The sequence below is a fragment of the Triturus cristatus genome, chromosome 3_1 (genome assembly GCF_964204655.1).
Source record: "Triturus cristatus chromosome 3_1, aTriCri1.1, whole genome shotgun sequence".
In the NCBI taxonomy this organism is placed as follows: Eukaryota; Metazoa; Chordata; class Amphibia; order Caudata; family Salamandridae; genus Triturus; species Triturus cristatus.
This window is the reverse complement of record NC_140583.1, coordinates 1,150,133,342-1,150,149,904: the sequence shown is the minus strand read 5'-3', so window position 1 is coordinate 1,150,149,904 and position 16,563 is coordinate 1,150,133,342. Positions and strand designations below refer to the sequence as shown.

General features: G+C 47.4%; 1 protein-coding gene across 1 annotated transcript in view; it reads right to left on the bottom strand.

Moving 5' to 3' along the window:
• Nucleotides 1–16,156, bottom strand: part of LOC146861651 (glycophorin-C-like) — a 214,087-nt gene extending 197,931 nt beyond the window's left edge. Inside the window, exon 1 of the mRNA XM_085645997.1 lies at nucleotides 15,927–16,156. Within this exon, the coding sequence (XP_085502123.1) occupies nucleotides 15,927–15,966 (40 nt within the window). The 5' untranslated portion in view covers nucleotides 15,967–16,156. The remainder of the gene's footprint in view (nucleotides 1–15,926) is intronic.
• Nucleotides 16,157–16,563: the final 407 nt, after the last annotated feature.

Genomic DNA, 16,563 nt, shown 5'->3' with positions numbered 1-16,563 from the left:
GGGCCGGCCGTATTTTGAGTATGAGTGGGTCAAAGCCTACTTCAGCAGCATCCCCATCCTATTACCCCCTCCCCCACACACACACCCACAATCCCCCACCCAATCCATCCAGGTCAAGGCTTGGCCAAAGGCTTCCGTGTCTCGTATTTATTTTTGCAGATTTATATACTGCTAACTCGCCCCTTGAAGGTATTGGAGTGCTCAGCTCCAAAGTCGGCAGCTCTGGCCATTAGGCCACATCCTCTCCCCAAGTACAGTAACTCAGTACCGCTCTACCCTGCAGAACAAGAGACGTAGCGTTTGGTTAGTTGGCAACAAACAGAATATGCACTCACAGTTAAGGATCCTAGCTCTCAAACAATAGATCTGATGGTCGAACACTTCGGATTTCAGTGTTAAATTTTAGAAGAAAGGCACTAAAAACCACTTGCAACACACAGATCTGCTGCATGTCATAATTCTTATTTGCAGGTCTTTTAAAGCTACAATAACTTGCGACTTAAGGTGACTGTTATGTTTGAGGGGAACTCCCCATAATCAACCTGTCCACACACATACTAACTAAAATAGAAATTGAGGTGTTAGAGAGGGGACTTACATTCGCGCCCACGGCCAATGTCAATAAATTTAGTTTAGAAAAAGATCTCAAATCGTTCTTTCGTAAAATAAGACTTAGAAGATTTTTTCAAAACAATGAATATAGAGGATCAGGTAACATTTCTGGTCTGAAAGCGAAATCCACATTTACCCCGACCATATCTCAGATCAGTAAAAGTGTTGATGTTTTTGAACAAGTGATAGAATCTAAAATAAAAAAGATTATTGAGGAAGCACATCCAGATACCAACAACCTGTCTCGTGACCATAGGACAGCGATGATGGCACTAAAAAACAACCTTAGCCTAACAATCAAACCCGCCGATAAGGGTGGGGGTCTTGTCGTATTTAACACAGACGACTATAACAGCAGGATGCTGAAATTGTTGGAGGTTAGAGATCATTACATCAAAGTTCCCCATTCAAGACTAGACAAACTTGATAAAGATGTACAGAGAACCATCTCGAGGGCATTGGAAGAAGGCTGGATCTGTAGAGAAGAATACAAATTTTTAAATAACCAGAACGCGATTACACCTGCGATATACGGCCTTCCAAAGATACATAAAAATGTAAACAACCCACCCATGAGACCGATAGTTAGTTGTATAGGGTCCCGTTTGGAACCACTTAGTCAGTATGTGGATACTTTTCTTAAACCATTAGTCCAGAAGCAAGCCTCGTATGTGAGGGATTCAGCCCATATCATCTCCATGATAGAGGGTGTCGCCTTTAATACATGTAACCAAATAATGGTGACACTCGACATTGAGGCGTTATATACAAACATACCTCAAGATGACACAATCAAGGTCATCAAGGACAAAATCTGTGAGGAAGATCTGAGAGGTGCCAACAAAGACTTTGTCTTGGAATGTATCTCCCTGGTTCTCAAAAATACATGTTCCTATTCAATGAAGACCTATATCTCCAGCGTAAGGGCACCAGCATGGGTGCTACCTGTGCTCCAAGTCTGGCTTGCCTTTACGTTGGGGAGTTTGAAGGGAGACATGTTTTCAATGAAGCGGCGCCATTCACTGAAAACATCTTGTTATGGCGTCGCTTCATTGATGACATCTTCTTCATCTGGGAAGGTGAAGAATCTATCCTCATGGAATTCCTTGAGTGGCTAAACCTGGGTGATCCTAACCTTAAATTTACTGCATCATATGCGAAAACTTCAGTAAATTTCCTTGATATATCAATACAGAACAGGGAAGGAATACTGGCTGTTGAACTGTACACGAAACCGACAGACAAAAACACATTACTCCATTATCAAAGCTATCACCCACAGTCGCAGAGAGACAATATCCCGTTTGGGCAGTTCCTGCGGTTGCGCAGGAACTGTTCGGACATAGAGGATTTCTATAAACATTCTGAAACATTGACAAATAAATTAAAAGATAGGGGCTACCCCAGGAAGTTGATTAAACGCTCGTTTAAGCGAGCCAGGTTTTATAACCGTGAGAGCATGCTAATTCCTGATGAAACTAGAACACAAGAAAAGAAAGATGCCACTAAAAATAAATTAGTATTTGTTAGTCAGTTCTCAAACAATAGTAACAGACTGAAAAACGTAATCAACTCAAACTGGAGCATCCTAAATGATGATGATGATGTCAAATTGCCAAAACCTCTGTTCGCCTTCAAGCGAAACGACAATATCCGAAAGAATATTGTCCATACATATAGAGAAAGTAACCCTACCAGGCAAAGAAATCTAGAAGGAATGATAGCGCGTGGTAACAACATTTGTAGCCATTGCTCAATATGTAAGAACTGTATTGTGGCCAAATCGCTGACATATAATGGGTACACCATTGAGACAAAGAGTTTGAACAACTGTAGGAGCTGCAATGTGGTTTACCTATTACGCTGCCCATGTGGGCTAGCGTATATAGGCGAAACAGGCCGTGAACTGAGGGTAAGACTTTTAGAACATAGGTCGGCCCTCAAAACAGGCAAAATAAATGCACCTTTGGTAGACCATTATAACAAGAAGGGACATGACCATACTAATTTTGAATGGTTTATAGTAGAAAGAATAACGGTGAATAAAAGGGGAGGAGACCTAGAAAGGAAGAGAAAAAACAGAGAACAATGGTACATTTCCACATTAGATACAATAGCAAGAGGACTTAACACAAAAGAAGACTGGATGAGAATTGCAGTGTAAGGATCCGCTATTCAGCCGATATAGACAGTGATCTCAGGCAAAGAAACCCCTGAAGGACACTGAAATACAGGGAGTTAATTGTAACCTTGGAAAACAGCTATAGTACATCTGTATAATATATTTGAGGATTGGGGGATCTATATACGGGATGTATCTTGCATGACACATTCAGGATAAAAACTCTTAGGAAGAGGATATTAGTCAATCGCGGGTAAACAGACTAACAATTCCAATCCAAAATGGCGACCGCGTTCACATTTGGATAAAAAGGGCTTTCAATATAAGGTTTATGAAATAGAGAAATCATTTCGCAGAATATAGTTGATATATATATATCATGACTGATTTCAATGAGTCTATCGAGCAAAAATGGGCTGGTTCGATAATATACGAACCATTCCAAGATGGCGACCAAACATACGATATGACCACTGTATACGAGTCGTATATGGGATCAATAAAGCTTTGAACTTTTTTTGTTAATTGGAAAGAACTGACTAATTGACTAATTTATTGGGAGCAACTATATAAAAGAACCGCTATCCCATAGGGCGGTGCTCAGGACGCGGACTGATGACGCGACCCACTGAACGCGGACGCTAGACGCGGTGGAGACTGGATACGAGTCGATCAACCCCGGATACAATAGTGAGTCATTGTCAAATTGACTTAGTCAAGGATCTAGGATGCCCTAAACAAAGATTATATTAGACTAAAAATACGTGTTTCTATATATAGAGCATGTAGAGACAGAATCGTTCCCCCTTTAGTTCTCTAGAAATCTTAATACTCTCGATATAGAGGGGAAGGACAGATAGGATCGTGCCTTTGAACTCCGGGGGTACCACAACAGTAACAACGCCCACAGCCCGGACCTTTAATCGAGTTTGACCACCCTAAAAAAGATAATCACTCGGCAGATATTCGAACATTACGTAGAGCAGTAGGAGAACTAACTTACTATGTTGATTAAATCTACATTGATTTAAAAGGGCATTCTTTGTCTTTTTACATCCTACTAGCCCAGAGCGAGTGATCTAACAAAGAGCCACGCGCTAAATAAAACATCCGCTAAAGGTGCGGAGCCCGTGACCCAAACAGAACGAACGGTATCACGGTTCGCACTCTGGAATTTAAAATACAGGTGAGAATGTTGATCCTTATCACGCCTTTTTTTAAAAAAATCATTTTGGAAAATAGACATTGAGTATGACCTTTCTCTCTTATATTCTAGTACATTGGCCTGTATAAGAAGTGGCCTATTGCGAAACTGACTGTGATACCTATAATAGCAATGAAATTACAAGGTACCTTCTTTATTAAAGTATGTATTAAGCTAGTTAGCTGTAGTTGAGATATACTAAAGAGAGCCTGTTGGGTACATAATTCTTTTTAAAAAATGAGGATGATTATTATATCATAGAGAAGAGAGTGATCGACTACTCTTCAAATTGAAGCAGATGCTACAAGGAGGCTTACATAAGTCCCGTTGAAATTAAATTAAGAATATCAATAAATGAATGTCATGAACGAATGGCCATGATTGATGAGTTAGATGATTGTCGCACTTATGGTCTTCCGAATTAGCTGCTAAATGTTGAGTTTAAAAATAGTGTTTGTTTTTTTAAAAGATAAACATGTTAGAATGATATATTACTGTCCCCCTCTAATTGATGTAATTTTTGTTTAGGCCCATATGTGATATGGTCATTTTAACGATTGAGGAAGACAAAAAATATTGTCCTGAAGAAGGTGGTCTTTATTCAAACTACACCATCGAAACGCGTCGACGCCCACATATGCGATTAAATTTGGTGAAGTCAGCAAACAGTTTAAGACAAGGGATTTATACCTATGCTTGTTGCTGCCTATTCAAATGTCCAAATTAACGCTAAAAATGACATAGTACACTGTCTCTTTTTGTATTCTTCCTCATTTTACATTGGTGTATATTGCTTTATATTGTTTTATATTGTAGTATATTGTTTATGTATTTTTTTATTGTTGTGACAAATTCTTCTTTTTTGTGATACATGTAAAGATTTGTTCATCTTTGGTGATTTTATATGCGAATGAACTCATATGAGTATTATATGTGGATATATTTCCAATTAAAGGAAATTGATTTTTAATCAGAGTGTGGTTGATCGATAAGTGCCTCAATTATCAACGAGCCGTGTAGTTTATATGGTTTGTAAATGGATATGAATGTTTGAATGGGAAATGATTTATGTATGATTCATCCGAGGGGAAAACTTTTTTTGAACTTATCAGTTACTGGGTGCTCCATCCCTTCGGTGTGAGAGCCCCCTCTCCTTTGTTTAAAGATGAGGGGAACACCCCCATGCCCATGGAGTGGGTGGTCTAGCCTGTGACCCGGAAGAGGTCAGGGAAATAAATGGGGGCTGGACCGGATGATCCGGGTCAGTGCACCGTAGCACATACACTGCGTAGGTCTGAGTTATTTCCTCTCCCCGAGTCTGGAGATTGTGCCGTCCGCCTACCTGAGCGCTGGTATCCCCTGGGCCCCTTAGCACACAACAACTGGCGACGAGGGTGGGATGTGTTGACCTCCTGACCCGCGCGGGCTGCTTCCCCGCTGCCTGCATTCCTTCCTGGGCCCGGGTGTGCTCCTGAGCGCCGAAGCGCTGCCTGACCCGCTCTGTCCCGGAGCGCTGATCCTCGCACGTGTGTGCGATTCCGAGGCCTGTGCCTGCCGCCTCGCTGCTCCCGCTCTTCCTCCACGGCCCGCATCGGGGCCGATGTCGTCACGGTGACGGCGCACGCGCAGAGGCCTGGCGCCGCGCGCACAGCGCGTGAGAAGGTGTTCTCCTCGACGGCCTGCTGCCTGCTGGTTCCTCGCAGCACATCGGGTCCCGGTGGTGCTGTTTTGCCGGACGGACGGACGCCTGCTGCAGCCTGCTGACTCCTGGCCAGGTTCAGTACGTGTGGCTGGCGTGGAGGTGGTGGTGTGCACTCTGGGCTGCTGGACGACTGTGGGGTATTCCTGACTGCTGCGTCTGGCCACGGGGACCGATCCTGCGGCCTCTGATCGCCACGTGGGGCGCGCTGTCCCGAGCTGCCGCCCGGACCCTGAGGCCTGTTTGCTGAAGTGTTTGAGGCCGCGATTTCTTCACTACCTGTGCCGGAGGTGAGGGGTTTTTGGTTCTTGTGGGACTGCTTCCGCCCCTGTGGCCCATCCTCTGTCCCGCGCCGGCGCCTGCTGCATCGGACATCTCGCCCATCCGGTGTGAGGATGTCGACCGTGCCCCCGGTTGAGGCGTTCATAGTGGACGGCCCGCCATCCGCCCAGGTGGCTAAGTGGAAAGAGTGGCTGGAGCGTCTGGAGAACTATTATGCCGCAGTCGGCCTCAAGCCCGAACGACATCGGCCCATGCTACTGCATCTAGGTGGTGCGGCCATTCACCGGCTAGCCAAATCTGTGGTGGAAGTGGGCCCTCCGTACACCTACGCTACGCTCAAGGCTGCTCTGACCGCGCATTTTGAACCCCTAGCCAATCCAGATTACGAACGTTTCCTCCTACGTCAAGCTAGGCAACTACCGGAGGAATCGGTTGACACTTTCTATGCTCGGTTGAAGGAGCTGGCGAGCACCTGTACCCTCCCGGACACCGACGACGAGCTGCGGGCCCAGTTCATCCAGGGCTGCTCGTCCGTCAAGTTGAGGGAAAGGATCCTTGAACTGCCCGGCATCTCCATGGCTGACATGCTTACCATGGGCCGGTCTAAAGAATTGTCCAAAGTGCGTGCCGCACATATGGAGACAGCCCTTCAGCGTCAAGTGAAGACGGAGCCAGTGAACGCGGTGGTGGCGACGACCTCGAAGAAAGCAAATTCGAAGAGAACGGAGCAAAGCAAACCACCATCATCGTCTCGTTCCTGCTACATGTGTGGAGGACCGTACCCGCACCAAGGTCAATGCCCTGCACAGGGAAAAAAGGTGTACGGCGTGTCGTCGTCTAAACCATCTGGCCAAAGTATGCCGCTCAGCGGGACGTCAACGCCAAAGTCGGCAGATCAATGCGGTGGAGGCCCTTTTACAGGAGGCTGAGGAAGATGATATGGACGACGATGAAGACGAGGGCACGGTCCATGTCATTCACGCCCTGCAACCGGACGGATGTCCGAGGCGAAGGGCCCCAAAGTGTCACGTCACGATTGCTGGACACCTGACGCCGGTGCTGATTGATACAGGCGCGTCCATAAACATAATGGCCCAGTCCATGCTGAGATCCTTCCCGGTACAACCCGTCCTAAAGCCCACGTCCATACAGGTGTATGCCTATGGCTCCGGCACACCGCTCACGGTACTAGGCGTTTTCACCACCGACATCGCCCATGAGGCTCACTCCGTTCGCACCAAAGTGTACGTCACCAAGGAGGGTGCGGGAATGCTGCTGGGCTGTCGTACGGCGGAACATTTGCAACTAGTGGTGTTTGCCTTCGCTGTGCACCTGGAAGATATTGAGTCACTGGTGGACGAGTTTCGAAACCTGTTTGACGGAATAGGATGTTTAAAGAACCACATGGTACGGCTACACGTGGACCAATCAGTGCAACCGGTTGCTCTCAAGCACCGGAGAGTAGCGTTCCATCTGCGGCCGAAGGTAGAGGAAGAACTGAGAAAGTTGGAGGCCGCTGACATCATTGAGCGAGTGGAAGGCCCGACACCATGGGTCTCCCCCATAGTGATAGCCCGAAAACCGAAACAACCAGGTGAAGTCCGAATATGTGTGGACATGCGTTTGCCGAATCGTGCTATCAAGCGGGAACGCCATCTGACACCCACGGTCGACGACATCGTTGCGGAGGTCAGCGGATCGCACTGGTTCTCGAAGATGGACCTCCGGGCAGGCTACCATCAACTCCTGCTGGATCACGAGTCAAGGGCCATAACCACTTTCTCCACCCATGTGGGACTGCGCCGCTACAAGCGCCTCAGTTTTGGGGTGTCCAGCGCGGCGGAAGTGTTTCAGGACACCATCAGGAGTGTATTGGCTGGCCTCAGTGGGGTTATAAACGTCAGCGATGACATCCTGGTACATGCACCGACTCTGGAGGAACACATGACCCGCCTACGTTGCGTATTCCGGAGGCTTCAGGACAGTGGCCTGACGCTACATCGTGAAAAGTGCGAATTCCTCAAAAAGGAGATAGCGTTTTTTGGATATCACTTCTCACAACAGGGGGTGTCGCCCGACCCCGCAAAGGTCCGTGACATCCAGACGGCCCCTGCCCCGACCACAGTCACCGGAGTGAGGAGCTTTCTGGGCATGGTCACCTACTGTGGTCGGTTCATCCGGAATCTCACGAACCTCACGGCACCCCTCCGGGACCTCACAAAGAGCGCTGCCACGTGGGAATGGGGCCCCGCTCAAGAGGATGCTTTTCAGGCCACCAAGAACGCCTTGTCTGCTGAAACCACTTTAGCGTACTTTGACCCCGCCCGGGAGTCTGAACTGTCGGTGGATGCCAGTCCAATTGGGTTGGGTGCCGTTCTGTCCCAGAAGCAACTGGACGGTGAGTGGGCCCCGATAGCCTACGCGAGCAGGGCTCTGACGGAAACAGAACAACGGTACTCCCACATCGAAAAAGAGGCGATTGCAATACACTGGGGGTGTCGCCACTTCCACCTCTACTTGTATGGACAGCCTTTCACAGTTCACACTGACCACAAACCGCTGATTCCTCTCTTCATGGGCGTGTCGTCAAAACCACCCCCAAGGATTGAGAAATGGATCCTGCAGCTGCAAGAGTACCAATTCACCGTCGTCTACCGCCCCGGGGCACAAAATCCAGCGGACTTCCTGTCCAGACACGCCCGGCCGGTCACCCGAGAAGAAGAGTCGGAGGCTCGCGAGACGGAGGAGTACGTCAGGTTGGTGGTGGAACGCTCTCGCCCTCTGCCCATCCGGCTAGAGGACATCCTGGAGGCGACCAAACGAGATGATTGTTGGGAGAGGGTGATCTCAGCGGTTGGATCTGGAAGGTGGCATTCCCTGCTGGAGGACCTGACACACCGTACAGTTGATGCACAAGTGGCGTTGAGAGCTCTTCACAACGTCCGGTCCGAATTGGTTGTGTCCCCCGAGGGATGCCTGATGAGAGGCACGCGCCTAGTCATCCCCAGGTCACTACAGCAGCGGGTGGTGGATCTTGCTCACAACGCGCACCAAGGGGTGGTTAAGACCAAATCACGCCTGAGGAGCAAAGTGTGGTTCCCGGACTTGGACAGTGTGGTGGAGAGAACAGTCCGGTCCTGTGCGCTCTGCCAAGCGGCGGGGCCCGCTGATCCGCCTGCCCCAATCCTGACGGAGGACATACCTCCTCACCCGTGGAACCGGGTGAGTGCAGACTTTGGGAGCCTACCAGATGGCCGACACATGCTTGTCGTCATTGACGATTTTTCAAAATACCCCGAGGTTGAGATAATGGACTCCATTACTGCAAGCCACACCATACCTCGGTTCGAGAAAATCATGGCCAGCCACGGGTTAATCAAGGAGCTCCGCACAGATAATGGTCCAACTTTCGCCAGCCATGAGTTCTCTGAATACCTCAAGTCAAGAGGTGTCCGACATGTAAAAATCACGCCCCGGTGGCCCCAGGCTAATGGTGAAGCGGAGCGCTTTATGCGCACCTTGAACAAAGTACTCCGGATAGCAGTATCTCGAGAACAGAACATGGAGTGTGCCCTGTACAACTTCATAAAAGAATATCGACTGACACCTCACTCGACCACCATGGCCAGCCCTGGGTCCTTGTGTAACCAACGGATGCTGAATGATGTGTTTCCTCAGGTGACAACATCCTCGCCTGCATATCGTCAAGTGTCCAAACGCCTCCGACAGAGGCGGGCCAAGAATGACCGAATGTCCAAGAGGCGCCATGCCAGAAGCAGCGCGTTGGTGGCCGGTGATGTGGTGCTGGTGAAAAACCGACATCCCCGAGGGAAGTTCTCCCTTCCTTTTGAACCCGAGCCCTGGGTGGTCCAGGCAGTAAAGGGCACGATGGTCACTGCCCAGAGGGGTCGTGAGACAGTCACCAGGAACGTTTCCCAGTTCAAAAAGTACCAATGCCCTGCACAACCAAGTGAGGTGGGGCCAGAGTTTGAGGATGGCCAGGCAATGGGTGACGTCGTCAACGAGGGGAATGGCTCACCCGGATCTGCTCCCCCAATGCCCGAGGCCGCAGTGGAACATTTGCCCGGGGCAGCCGGAGCTGAAGGCAGTGGAGCTGGGAGCGAAGGGCGAGGTGGTCACCGATACCATCTCCGAGCCAACCCGGCGGTGTCGTCTCGACTGAAAGGTTTTGTGATGGACTGAGGAAAAGAAATGCAATGGTTTTCCTCGTTCTTCTTATCTCTCTCTCTCTCTCTCTCTCTCTCTCTCTCTCTCTCTCTCTCCCTCTCTCTCTCTCTCTCTCACTCTCTTTCTCCCTCTTCCTCCATCTCTCTCGTGCGTCCATACTGTCTGTTTTTGTTTGCCATGATAAAGGAGGAATGTTATGTTTGAGGGGAACACCCCCATGCCCATGGAGTGGGTGGTCTAGCCTGTGACCCGGAAGAGGTCAGGGAAATAAATGGGGGCTGGACCGGATGATCCGGGTCAGTGCACCGTAGCACATACACTGCGTAGGTCTGAGTTATTTCCTCTCCCCGAGTCTGGAGATTGTGCCGTCCGCCTACCTGAGCGCTGGTATCCCCTGGGCCCCTTAGCACACAACAGTGACTGTAACAAAGGTTTAAGTAGGATATTGAGCGCAGTTTCACACTTTAGCGCCCTGGGTTTCCTGAAGCTAGCTATTGTTTGCTTTATTGTGAGCTGTTGAAAAGCAAGTCTGGTATTGCGGTTTTCAGAAGAGACTCGCGGCCTCCCCCCACCTCGCTGTCTGCGCCTTTCCTCCCTCTGCCAGCCCCCTGAGCATTGGTATCATATTGCACAGCGTCTCTGGTTGCTTACGTCACACACAGCACAACAGCTTTGAGAAACCGCGTTTCCTTTTATCCTGTGACCTGTCTACAGAAAAGGCTTTTTTCACGTCTAATTCTATCAACGGATGTGAATGCCAGCCCTCCCCCCTTTCCTGCCCTTAAAACGAAAATACGGGACTCTAGTATTTTATTTTCGTGACTTCTATTGATGAGTCACGAGAAGCGTCAGGAAGCTGCCTCGATGTCCCTGCGGATGTCATCGAAACACTAGAAAGAGTACAGGGGGGGGGGGGGGGGGGGGGGTCACCATCTGGGTCCGGAGGTTTTGCACAGAAACAACAAGGAAATGAATGCTTTGTTACAGATAATTAGGTACGTTATACGGCTGCGGGTCTGGTCAATGAGCTGTCTAGTTTATTTGGCTCGCGCGTAGCCCAGCAGCATCGTATGCGTTATTCATTGGTCCAGCTCCGGAGCCCCGATATCCATGTCTTGGGTCACCTGGGTAGGGGTTATGGGGTTCGTTTTGTTAGCTGTGCACGTTTGCCCGATGGGCCGGGTGATGGTAATGGGAGAATGCTGCTGTGGCAAGCTGACATCCCCATACGTTGAACATCTGTACAACGTTGCCTGTGGAAGGTCTTCTGTGTAATATCTTATATAAGATTATGGACTGTGTTGTTTTTTAACATACCATGTTGCACATTCCCCAGTGCAATACGTTGACGACTGTACATTTTAACATGCAATCATCGGTCGCTTCCTCTATATGCTGCACATTTAAAAATGGAACCTGCAGCTCTTTTAATACCATCATTCACAATAACACCATGTCCATCCTATTAGTGACGCAAATTATTACCTTACTCTAATTTGAGTAGAATTTACTTAATTTAAACATAGAACTAAGCAGCGGCACTTCCATATCTTCTGTGTTTAACAGGGCCTTCCCTACCTCTGAAGCTTTATGGCAGCATAAGCGTTATACAAAAAACGATATAATAGGACATAAACACGTTCAGTTATACGGAGGTTAAAAGTGGGAAGACATCTTGTGATATTTTGTTGTGTGACCAGAAAATATAAGCAGGATAATTTGCACCATACACGTCTTCCACTGCTCTCCAGAATGTTACAGAGGGATTCACCCCAGAATGTGACCAGAAAATATAAGCAGGATAATTTGCACCATACACGTCTTCCACTGCTCTCCAGAATGTTACAGAGGGATTCACCCCAGAATGTGACCAGAAAATATAAGCAGGATAATTTGCACCATACACGTCTTCCACTGCTCTCCAGAATGTTACAGAGGGATTCACCCCAGAATGTGACCAGAAAATATAAGCAGGATAATTTGCACCATACACGTCTTCCACTTCTCTCCAGAATGTTACAGAGGGATTCACCCCAGAATCACTGCACGTGCAAAACTGAGTACATGAGAGCAAGAACCGAGTTTAATTTTCACCCTCTCAGATACGGACTTGAGCACCGCTATCACTGGAGTGACTGCCACTGTGAAAACAATACCAAGGGTGCTAATATAACTAATCTTAATCATATACAGTTTTGAAGAGACAAACTGATATGTTTGCTTCTGGAACTGCCTAAGGTCTGTGAATCAGAGGCGTAACTTAGGGTTGGTTCAAGGGCCGAGCTCAGCCCAGAACCGCATACCCAGAATGGTGCCCGAGTCAGCCATCTTTTAGGGTCCAACTTAAGGGGTGTAATTCCACACCACTACAGGAAATAGAAGGCTTTGGCAGTTCTCCCATTCAAACAAATAAGGAAATGTGATCTGATATTTCAATTTGGGCTCCGTATGTGAACCCTGAGGGAACTTGTTCAGGAAGGTCAAACGGCGACAATGAGGGCCTTTCACCCATATGGTCCTGAGGCTTATCCAACTTTTAGACACAAAACAGAATACAAAGAACAGCCCTTAAGCACGTGGGTTTGGAGCCAGATTGGTCCAAGGCTTACTCTTGTGTGGGGTAAAGACTCAGAACTCAATCAAGAAAATAATAAAAGTTCAAAACGCATTGTCCAGTCAGTACTTCTACTTGAAATTCTGCTCCACAATATTAACACTTCTCTAGGACTATTGTAAACCCACCACTATGGCTATGGAAAGATTATGTAGAAATTACAGTCACAATTGTGCAAGTGCCTATTGTGGCCCCCGCAATGTCTTAATTAGGTACTGTACCATTAGGAAGCCCAATATGGGCTTTGCCTATATGGTGGAACAGAGGCTGTGCTCCGTTCCTGCGGGTGGTGTCAGCGCACCTAGCACAGGGGGAGACCGCAATGACTCTGCACCTGCTCTATCGACGCTCCAATGTCTCCAGTCCACGTCACTGAGAAGAGGATGTGGGGTTACGGTCAGAGCTGCCCACTTTGGAACAAGGGCACCACGTTTGCGTCCTTGCATCTACTCAGCATCCTCTGATTCTGGGCAGATCACATAATCATCCAGTGGCCAAAAAATGAATATGGCCTCGTGTAATATAACTGGTGCTCAAGTAAAGTGCCCCAATACCTTTGGATCAAGTTTACACTTTATTAAAAAAAAAATGCAAATTGCCACATAAGCATGCAACTTCGAATCTGATTGGACAGCGCTCTGTAGATCGAGGTAACGGAAGATGCGACTCTACTGCCTGGGAGTGGAGGAAAAAGGTTGTTTTGTGGATCTTCCTCTGGCCTAAACTCAATCCTACCACTTAAATCATCAAAGTATGTTAGGATCATTCATAGCTGCAAGCCTTCCAAGCTGGCACTTTGCTGTCTTGAGGTAAAATCGCCAACTGCAGCTGCGATTCTTTTTAGCCCATGTTTGATAGATTTTTTTTTTTAAATCGTATGCACAATGTATTGTGAATTGGTCAGGTTTTATGACACAATTATGAATGTATTGATAATTTTTTTAAATAATATTTGTGGTACAAATCTTAAATATTGTGTAAAGTGAAGATGTTTTGATTGCAATGATTTTTATTAATCAAGCAATAAAGATCTTATCACCACTTTAAAAAAAAGATTCTTTTTAACAACAACAGTGGGAGACACTGTCTGAGCTGATCTTTCCTTCAGAGTCACAGACAATGTCAACAGTCACCTTCTGCAGTTCTCCAGAGACCATCAAGGGAGAACCTCTAAGAACCCGTAAGCATGTACAGACTCAGGGAGTAGATTATTTCCCTTGAAGTACACAGCACAGGGAACCAGGGTCACAAGACATAATCTTAAGGCCTGGAGGTGCAGTTCCTTCTGTAGGCTACAGCTGACCAACTTCAATTCCTCTAGCACAGCTTCTCGACTCTCCTGCTTCTCTTGCACCATGTTTATACTCCGTTAGCAGAAAAAGATTGTGGGTCCCACAGGACCAGGTAGGGCACTGTTTTCAAGCAGAGGTTGCTTTTTGCCTATTCCTTTAGGACTCGTCAAGCCAGAGTTTATCCTCTGGTGTCAGGAGGACAGATGGGTGGGCCTTGGAACTGCATGTCTGGGAAACCCAAAACAAAGGCGCAACAGAGGGAGACGCTTCCTTCCTCACTTAGGTAACTCATAACCTTTTGAAGTTCACACTTCTGAAGAAGAATGGAAGGGGGCAATGACCGTCTCTACACTTCAAAGGGGCCCTCTCTAACCAGTCCTCCACACCATAGTGTCTAGTCCATGTCAATGTACTTCAAAAAAGCTTTGAAGGAGTCCTGTAATTCACATTACTGTCTGGAAGGCTCCGCACCACCTATAAATTGTGTACCACTCATACACAGTTAACTAGATGTATTCCTCGGTTTAACGAGAACATAAACGCACACACATAGTGCAAATCTACATAAGACATCCATGTCCCACATGGGTGGAGCGAAGAACCTGGCCTGGCAGATGATTAAAATCAGGCGACACAAACTCACCCCGTGCAGGCAACAGATACAAAAATAACTGGTTTGCAGGTAATCAGTGAGTGTCACCAATGTCAGCTTCTGCAGCCCCCGAGGCCCCCACCGCGGCGAATGCAGGGTACTCACGTTCACAAAAGTAGGGGTACACATGGCGTGCCTCCTCTAGTGTTACAGGCACTTAGTGATTCAATGCAACGAGCAAATGCTTCAGTGGGTGAGTGAGGAGTCAGTGGGGTTTGCCACCAATGTGCAGTTTCTTAATGATTCTCTAAAGGGCTTTAAGTGGGCCGGGTCCAAGCAGGTGCTGAGACGGGTCCCCCTATTGGGCTCTTCATTTTTGCCCTCACGATAAAGGTGAAAAAGAATCTTAACTATGCACCAGTACCACCCATCACTGCTTTTGAGGTAACTTAACAGAGACTCGTTATAGTTCTTTCATAGTCGCAGCATATCAGAACTGAAGCATTTCCAATATTATATACAACGAATCCGTAGTTGGTGCTTATTTATCCTATGTAACTAATACCCATTGTCAAAGCCAATAGCTCTGGCTTGTTGTAGGTGTAATGTCACTAGTTATAGTATATATCTGGATGCAATGACAGAAGCAGCAAAATACAAGTCTGTTGCCACACTATGATAAGCACAGATTTTTGGCTTATGCGTTTAAGCCACGCCCGTAATTAAATCGGTCGCTTCCTTTGAGAGATCCCCTCTCCCCCTCTATTACAGATCCAGGCCCCCCTCTAGTTTTTTCGTCCCACCTAAAGCCCTGAATCTATACTTTTTTTCTCGGCGTTCGTACAATATTCCAAAGCGTTCTGGGCTGTCGCAACTCAAGGTATGAGTATATAAATAAGGCTACACTTACTTAACTTGTATTCCACTGAGCTGGTCGATATCTTTAACTAACTGTTAAATTGAAAAGCAACCAAAACGACAATTATTGTTCGCCTTTCTAAGAAAAAGCTTTCAAATAGGATTTTAATTCTAAACAAGGCTCATTCTAAACCGCAGCTGCCTCGACACAAAAAAGCAGATATCCGTTTGCCCTTCCAGTGTCTCAAATCATAAATAAATGGACTTGCAATATATACCATTTATACATAAACACGTTAAGAGCACTTTGTAAACAAAATTGCCTTTTTTTGCACAGGACTCTAGAGTTTTTATTTAACAAGCTAAAGGGCTACTGGTTCTCGCAAGCCCCGAGCTGGTGGTTTTCTAAGACTGCGTTGGCAGGCGGCGCACTGCGCCTGTCAGTAAGTGGTGCACAACTCACGTGGGATCGTTTCCACATCGCTGCCGTTTGTGGAGGCCATGCTTGTTTCCGATCGGCCGTATGCTGGGCTCTGGCAGCCAGTTGCCGGCCTGGGCGGGAAAAACTGGGCAGATTGTGGACCGCACACGGCCTGGGTCCTCTTGGTTGTTGTACAGCCGCTCCTGTCTGCCTCCCTCTCCCCGTACAACAGGGAGAGTAAACAGCGCCCATGTCATTTCCCCTGCGAGGAGGAGGGGCTCCGGTTCCCAGACAGCTGCACAGCGAGGTTTATGTTTTTTTTAAAGCAATGAACTGATGCTGTCTCAAGTGTTAGCCAAGACACAGCCCCACTCTTTTAATGCGAGTATTGACATCGCGCTTTGTGGCAAGCCGCCCCCCTGCTGTAGAATATTACCGAAATGAGCTGCGCGCCCTGTCTCTTACTAAAGCTTTGTATAGACGGTTTATTTAACAGGTCCACAGAACAACGTAATATCGACGTTTCTTATTATTGGCAGAAAGACTAGTTTGTAGAACTTCTGCTACAGAACACTAGGCGATAGCCTCAGGTGAAAGCTATTTACCGGCTCCTGAGTAAATAGTGAGCCTTCACTGGTATTTATGCGGCTGCTGGCTAAATAGAAATTATTTACTGTTT